This window comes from Acyrthosiphon pisum, chromosome X, assembly GCF_005508785.2.
Source record: "Acyrthosiphon pisum isolate AL4f chromosome X, pea_aphid_22Mar2018_4r6ur, whole genome shotgun sequence".
Classification (NCBI taxonomy): domain Eukaryota; kingdom Metazoa; phylum Arthropoda; class Insecta; order Hemiptera; family Aphididae; genus Acyrthosiphon; species Acyrthosiphon pisum.
The window spans coordinates 71,174,014-71,182,902 of record NC_042493.1 but is presented as its reverse complement, the minus strand read 5'-3'; the positions used below and the strand labels follow the sequence as shown (position 1 = coordinate 71,182,902).

General features: G+C 38.1%; 1 protein-coding gene across 1 annotated transcript; it reads right to left on the bottom strand.

Annotated features, from left to right (window-relative positions):
• Window positions 1-303: 303 nt before the first annotated feature.
• Window positions 304-3,033, bottom strand: LOC100167859 (SOX domain-containing protein dichaete-like). Its single transcript, XM_001952740.5, has one exon. It carries the CDS (start codon window positions 2,643-2,645, stop codon window positions 1,263-1,265), a length of 1,383 nt encoding a protein of 460 aa, XP_001952775.1. The 5' UTR covers window positions 2,646-3,033; the 3' UTR covers window positions 304-1,262.
• Between the last annotated feature and the right edge of the window lie 5,856 nt (window positions 3,034-8,889).

Genomic DNA, 8,889 nt, shown 5'->3' with positions numbered 1-8,889 from the left:
TTATGTAAATTTAATTTCAAACAACATATTATTATTATTATTATCGTCGAGTATATAATATGCGTGTATAATAATCGATATTTTATAGGTAAGAATAATAATAATAGTTATCATTATTATTATCATCATGAGTTTTAATTTTATATATTTACAACAAAACTCTATATATATATATATATATATATAGATAAAATAGTATACTAATACAAGTGTAACACTTGTCAATATTGTTTGAAAAATCGTGGAATCGGCGGAGGAGCATCCGCCGCCGACGGAGCGATCGTACATCCGATAATAAAAATATTATTATCTTCATCAAAGTCAAACAATATTGGGCGCATTACTGGCGAACAAAACATCGCCGGTAACGTTGACATAATATTCAGCAATTATTTATTATATAAATATGAATAAATCATAAATTGGCAAACAAAAAAAAGTGTGCGGCGACACACATACATACACAATAAACATAATATTGTGTTATAAATCATAAACGAGACAAATGAAAAGTAAATATTAAAGTAAATATTATTGTAATATCATCGTGTAAATTATTATAGTTTTACATGGCGTAGAAGCTGAATCGGGACCAAAGTCATTTTCCACGAATTCAGATCCGAATTTTATATTTAAAAAGCCACAAATGGCGAGCGCGGGGGGAGGGGGATAGGGGTGGCCGGCGGGCCGGCACCCTAACACAAATTATATTATTATAGTCTAATTATTCTTAATTGTTATCTAACTTAAATTTGCGTACACTTGTCATAACGAGGAGGATAATTATTATCAATATGTATAGTTCGTATAGTTAGTTGTCGCGCGCACGGTGCAAACGGCACACTTTATCGACCGCGGGTATTAAAAACCACGGATTTACACACGTCGGCGACGGAATGAGAAAGGGTGAGGGGAGGGGGGGGGGAGGTCCGCACTAGGAGAAAAACAGTCGACGGCGACGCAAAAAAAAAAAAAACAAAACAAAAAATACAAATCAAAATCCGGTTTTGGCAAATGGGGGGGGTTGAGGGGAGGGTAACAATTACCACGCAGGGTGGTGATAAATTCATAAAAACGTGTACGCGTTTAGCGAAAAAAAGGAACGCGCGCACAAAATTAAAGTAAAAATTAAAACAATCGTCAGCATCGACGAGATCGCAGCCTATTTTTATAAAAAAAAAAAAAAACATAATAAATATATACCAAAAAAACCGGGCAAGGTTGGTGGCGGTGGCGGAGTTGGCGGACGGTGCGAAATCTGTTCAATGAATGTTGGAGTTGGCGGCGTTAGGAACTTGTCTGGTCGGATCGTTTTCCATGTCGGACGACGTGGACCCGGGTCTCTCCTGTTGCTGTTGCTGCTGCTGCTGTTGTTGCTGCTGCTGTTGTTGCTGCTGCTGCTGCAAATGCTGTTGGTGTTGCTGCTGCAACTGTTGCAACTGCAACTGTTGGTGATGGTGCTGCTGGACGGCGAAAGCGGCCGCGGCGGCCGACTGGCTGTGGTGGTGCTGCTGGCCGTGGTGGTCGTCCACAGAGCCCGCGCCCGGGCCACCGCCGTTGTTGTAGAACGAGAACGGCGATGGGAAAATGCTCATCGGATGGTGCGGGTACGGTCCTGCCTTGCCCGAACCGGCGCCTGGCTGATAGAACTGATTGTAAAACGAACTGACCACGGCTGCGCCGCCGTTCTTGTTGTGAGGCGACTGCAAGTGGTGCTGTTGCTGTTGCTGCTGGTGCAGATGCGGTTGCAGCGGTTGCTGCAGGCCATTCACCACGTTTATGTCTACGGGCGGCGGCGTGCCGGCCATCTGCGAAGACGGCGATGGTGAACCTCCACCGCCAGACTGTGCCACGACGGCCTGTTGCTGGGCCACGAGTTTGGACAAGTGAAGAGGATCGAAAGAAGGCATGGCTGTGCTCAGGTACGGGCTGACGAGTCCTGCTGACGAGTAACCGTCGAAGGAGTGCAGGGCCGGGTGATGGCTGGTCGAGAAGTAGGGCATCGGGAAATTGAAGTTAGAAGCTCCGCCTGGCCCACCACCGGCGGAGACTACTGGAAAGGTATGAAAGTTCGTCTGTTTATGATGTGAGCTATGGTGATGATGCAAGTTGTTGTTGCCGGCGGACCCGTGCAGCATGCCACCGTTGTTGTTGTGAGCGCCACTTAAGTTGTTATTGTTGTTGTTATTATTATGCAACTGGATCTTGGGCTTGCGCCGGGGACGGTACTTGTAATCTGGGTGCTCCTTCATGTGCAGTGCCCGCAGCCGCTTGGCCTCGTCGATGTAAGGCCGCTTCTCCGTCTCGTTGAGCAGCTTCCACTCGGCGCCCAAACGCTTGCTGATCTCAGAGTTATGCATTTTCGGGTTGTCGTGGGCGATGAGCCGGCGCTGAATTTTCGCCCAAACCATGAACGCGTTCATTGGCCGCTTGATGTGATCGGCCTTACCCGGGATCTGCTGCTGCTGCTGTTGCTGTTGCTGTTGTTGTTGTTGCTGTTGCTGGAGAGTTTGCTGTTGCTGTTGCTGTTGCATTACCACGGAAGCTGGCGGCGACACGGACGACTCTAGGGTGCGACCGTGGTGATGGTGATGGTGATGGTCCAATATGAAATCGAAATTACCCATGTGTGGAGGGCCGTCCATGATTACAGAGATACGATGAAAGTGTTGGTCTCAAATGTGATTGTAGTCTGCTGTGGTAGATCTGATTTTCTGGACGAGATGTTTTTATCAAGCCCAGACGACGGGGGATAAAAAAACACCGCGCGCGCTCGTCGGATATTTTTCACCCGACGGTGAGATTCTGGTTTGTGACCGCAAACACTCGCACTGCGATATTGCTGGACGAGCAAAACGATAAATAAACACACAACTGTAAGACAATTATTATATTATAAATGACGAACGAAAAAATAATCACTGGAAAGTCGGTTTGCGGTCGTACGGACGGACTAGCACACGAGACGACAACAGGACGGGACGCGCGACGCCAGACGAATGCAAGCAGTACGATACGCGCGATGGGACTGAGTTACAGAGTGCGACGACGGCGGCGACGTTGCTCCGCGTGTACCGTCGACGACGGCGCGGCGGTGGCGGCGGCGGCTGTAGGCGGCACCGGTACGCCGGCCAATCACGACGCACTGCCTCTTCCCACTACTGCGGGACGATGACAATCAATCATTATTTTTTCTCTTTCTTTTCTCTTCCTCTTCTCTTCCTTTTCACGCCACCACGCCGCGCCGCCGCCTTTTCTCGCGATTCTTCGACTTCTCCTTTTTCTTCTTTCTCACGCTCGCCGGTGCGATATTCCCTTTTTATTTTTTAGAGCATGTACATCTTTTAATAATGATATTATGTCGTCGCGTCCTGTGGTTTTACGGTGTGGGTACGCTGAAACGCGTTATTATCGCGCATCGCAAGCAATGATGTACCAACCGTGGTACGGTGTCTTACCATGGTCGGTACTCGGTACAACCTAACCTATGGGGTTAACATTAATAACGGTATATGATAATCGTAGATATTTTTGAGGCAATAGTGTGAGCATTGGTATTTTTGGGGGGCACATTAATTGATCAGCAGCTGACTTACGACAGAAGTCAGTGCACGGTGTCAAGTTGGACGTAAGCGCACGCCTATAAGTGCACGCCGTCCGGTTACAGCCGCAGCGGTAATGAACCGTCCGCATGTTCCCACGAACACGCTCGGCAGAGGGGTTTTCTCCGGCCGTCGGAGTAAAATTAACTTTTGTTCCGTCGTAATAATATTATGTTTGGCCATTAAATTGATGATTATATTTTATATTGTTATTATCGCGTCGTTGACGTCGTCGCATCGAAGAAATGTTTTGCGAGTTCGCGACTATTCGTTTATTATAAGTGTTATTAATATTGTGTTTATCTTTAAAATATAGACATGGGGTGTCATAGGTAAAAATGTAAAATGTTGTATGGAAAAATAAAAATGTCTAAAAATGTAAGCTAAAAATTAAAATATGGTTTTAATGTAAATGGGTATATATATGTAGGTAGGTATAAATTCAACATTTTATAAACTAAGAAAGTTTTGTTTATTAATTATAAATTATAATTAACTATCATAATTGTTGAGCTGTATAACAGGTTGAGGTTATGCTAGCAGCTAGTAAAAAAAATATAAAATATATGCCGTGTATTAATAGATTGTTAATATTTGCGCTGTTCATTGTTATACGTAGACGGTGCGTGGTTCTAGGACAACTATATAGATGTATTAAAATACATGTATATAAGACTTAAAGTAGCCAAAAAAATAGTAAATCAAATAATTTAATTTATTAGGTTTATTCGGTAGGTGTCGTTAAATCAACACTTTGTTATCATGTTCGACATCGCCAGCCTAAATGAAATATCATTAAACAAGTTCACCCTTCCACGGTGAACGTCCTTCAAATTATAATAAGTTCATATTATTTTTCCTCCTTGTCTTACCACTCCCTCCCTCCCTCAAATGAGCAACAATGAATAACTGGATTGAACGTACAATGTATAATATACCTATGCCTATAAGTATTAATATTATTACAATGATAACTGATTATCGTTCCGCCGGAAACAAATGCACAATATTCGGTTAGTTTTTTTGGCAATAATATTGTCATATTATAATTATTATACATTAGACATAATTCTATTAAATGCAGATTACGTCACTTATTACAGGATGTATAGGAAAACTACAGTACTAATTGCCAGTTTATAATCTATATTATATTGTTGTGTATTTGTGTATATAATTCACGTGCACCAGGACAAGAATAATTATTATAATTGTAATCATATTAGGTACTTAATATAAAATATTCATAATATTATTATTGTCTATGGATATTATATTATAGTATTATTTATATTATTAATTGGTAAAGTGCAGATGATTTGAATATTATTGTTTTTAGGTATATAATATTATTAAATGATTGTACAATGTATATACAAACAATCTATATTATTACTTAATACAATATTATAATAGGTATCTATATCTTAATAACCTTTTATTCGATAGCTGTTTCTATAATAATTATTAATTAATACTTCTATTTCGCTAGCATATTATACCTATCGATAAAAATATGTAATATAATGTTTAAAAAATATAAAAATCATTATATTTTTCAAAAAAGTTTCAACGTTTCAATACAGTTCAAGAACTTTGCTTGTCTGGGTGTGAATGAAGTCATGGGGGACAGCCGAACAATCACGGCGTTAAAATAATGCCATTAAAAAAACAAAGTGTTTAATTTTAGCGTTGTCTAGCTAGAAATGTTCGTTTAATATTAAACATACGCGATCGTGGACTGTGCGGTATTATCTGGTCGATTTACATAATATTACTGTGAATTGTGGTCTATCTAATCTAAAACATAGGCCGCGGTTTCGAACGAATATTTAAATCACTTTGTGATTTCGACACTCCCTAGATAAATCAGAACATTTTAGAGTTTAGAGAAAGCCACCCAGATATGCTCAGTTACCGAAAAAACCGATGTGAATAACCCTGCAAAATAACCCGACGTTGTTCGTGGTCATCTAGCTAATTATAATAATATGTAACATTTGAGTTTTTTATAAGATTAATATAGGCGACTGACTAAAGCTACGAACAGAATTTTTTTAGCAAGACACTGGACTCTCCGCTCACCTTCTCCCGAAAATGTAATATAAAATGTGCGATTTCACAAAGAAATTCTCTGCCTATATATAAAATATAAATAATATAACTAAAGATACTTGTTTGTCATCGGCTTATCGCCTCGCCACCGCACGGGTGACCGTCCATTGTCCGTTGCACCTACTATTTATATTTTTTATATACCATTGTAAGACTTTCAAATAAATGTAAATAATAATCATATATTATTATTTAGTATAGTTAATAATTGCAACTAAACATGACAAAATGAGAAAATTTCCTAAAGATCCTAGTAACACATTTTATTTGTTATGTTATTGCGGATGTTTTTGTTGTAGACATTGAATGCCAGTATAGATATTGCGGGAAATAACTCAATTAGTTTTTAACAATAGTTAATAAATAAACTCCTATTATAACATAATATTTTGTCACTTGTCAGATAGGTATGTAATTGAAATTACACAATATAATATAATATAATTATAGTGACAACATGATAACATATTTACATGAATACTCAATACATGATTATAATATTATAGTATAATATTATGATGATGACGTGACCGTCGGAGAACAAATATTTTTTATTTGAATTTTGTTTTTTAACATCGTTTTTGTTGAAGAACTGAATGTATACCTACTTGATGTTCATTCATGTACATGTGTATATGTCTCGTTTTAAATATTTCGTTGACGCTTCGTTGCAGCGTAATATAGAAACAATGTTTTCAGATATTTACATAATAAGATGGTGGCTCGGCACGGCGCAGCGGCTGACGTGACGTGATTGAGAGTAATCAACGGCCGCTGCCACTAGTTCCCGGATGGGTGACCACCCGGGTCCATAGTGGCAAAAACCTTGCCACACTACACGTGTTGTCAACCAACCGTACCAACCCTACAATAGCTAATGACCATAGTTGCCGAGCTCCAGACCAATGAAAAAAAAAATAATAATAATCACGGTTATAAGAATTCTGTTTTCCAATCGTTATATTATTATTAAACCGAATAAAACTGCAATGGACAAGAACGGAAAGATAAATATTATCAAATAATTAAAGATCATCAACGATACAAAACAAATAAATTTATTACTTTTTTTTCATTTTTAAACCGGCGACCCCGCGGGAATGCCTTCCCAGTAAGTCCACGACGTCGCATTATAATTTATTACTTGGACGTTTTATATTGACTTTACGTATACTCTATACTTTGTTGATTTTAATCAAACAGTGCAAATAGGCAGTGAAATCGGAATGCAGAAAAAAAATATTGAGTTTTTCGGAACCGGATGATATATAAGTAATGAATAATGTGTATATATTATGTATATAGCATATATTATAGTATTATAGTGTATAGGTACAGCATCCGAAAATTTTTTTTTCATGAAGGACCTGTCCTTTTTTTAATCTATATATTTTAGAACACTATAATATGCATTTGTCCGTTTCCAGGTATTTAAAAACATATTATTGGTCCTACAAAATAAAATAATAAATTATACTAAAAACGGAACGACACAGACAACACAATAGAGCGGATGTGTAGTCCTCCGCTTTAGATCTTAATCGCATTCACCATGGTGTATGTGTGATTTTGTAAAAGTGTCACAAATTGATTGTTTGCTGACTGCCGCAGGTCATCTGCAGAATAATACCCTACATAAATAACAGTTCGAAATTCGTTGTGGGTATTTGGTATACCTTCTATAGATTATATTAATATAATGGGTATAATACGGTACCTATTTGTGCTCGGTTTTAATATTACATTATTTAGTTTAAATTTAAATGTTTTCTGGAGGAATAAAAATAATATCATGGGTTTAACGGGCATATTATCATTTTTATTTTTTTTTTGTTGATCTTAAGCCCGGAAACTATGGCCATTAGCTGTTTGTAGGGGACCACACATATCGATCGGTACACGTGTGTGTATATGCGTGGCAAGTATTCGTAAAACCCCGGCGGTCACCCATCCGGGAACTATGAGTGACACCGGCCGGTGCTTGCACTTAGAACACGTTTCGTGACCGAATGTAACCACCACGCTGCACCAAGCCACTGGGCAATGGGCATATCATTATAGTATATTATATATAGCAGTATTGTAATCCACCCTCGAACGCTTTGACACACAATATTATATTATTATCATTGTTATCCCTGTATACCGTTTACCACTTACAATGTGTGCAACTGCGACACACATTATTGTAATTAGTAATTACTATATTTTTTAATATTATATCATCATCGTTGATGATTATTATTTATGCTCTCGATGCAATCCAGCGATCACATTACCGCGGTTGCTCCGGGTAACTACACACGCGCGTATTGGTTGCAATATCCCGAGTTACCCCGCCAACTGCAACTGACCTATATAGCTATACTTACGCGGGACAGTGTATCAAATTTATTGTCAATATAAGACTCTGGTGGACAAAACATAATAAACCGATACCGATCGATTCACTTATATTTTGTTCATTTTTCTATATTAATTATTAATTATTATATTATTATTATTTTTTATTCTCCGGAAACTTCTCTTAAAACGATTATGATTTCGCATAAAACCACGGGGTATTGTCTCGACTTCGTCGCAAACCCGCGATTGTTTCAAGTCGGAACAAGGCTATACGTCATTATTATACTGTACAGTATGCATTACAATATTATAATATACCGCGTGCGCGTATACCTACCGCTGTCGGTTTATTGTAAATAATATAATATAATATAACACAACGTCATTATTCATTTAGAATAAAATCGCATTGCGATTCATCACTCGTAATAATAATATACGGGTGTACATTATTATTATGTCTAAATAATATAATCGTACGTTTAATTGAAACCACTGTCGTGTGTATAATAACGTCTCGTTGTCTCGGCCCAACAGTTTCATCGCACCACATTACTATTATATTATTACATTATGTATTGTAATATTATAAGCTCTACCTACACGGCTATAGACCGCATGTGTACCTGTATACAGGTATAATATAATACGATATTATGTCGTTATTATACTCGCGACTCCTATTATATTATCAAAATATACCAGCATGATAATATGGATATTATGTGCAATATAATATTTTATAACGACTCGAAACTTTCGGAAAGGAAATGAGAAAACATAATAATATTATAATATAATAAATAATAATATATTCAATAATTCC

Coding starts and splice junctions, on each gene's coding strand:
- LOC100167859 (XM_001952740.5), bottom strand. CDS start 2,645: ATGGACGGCCCTCCACACATGGGTAATTTCGATTTCATATTGGACCAT.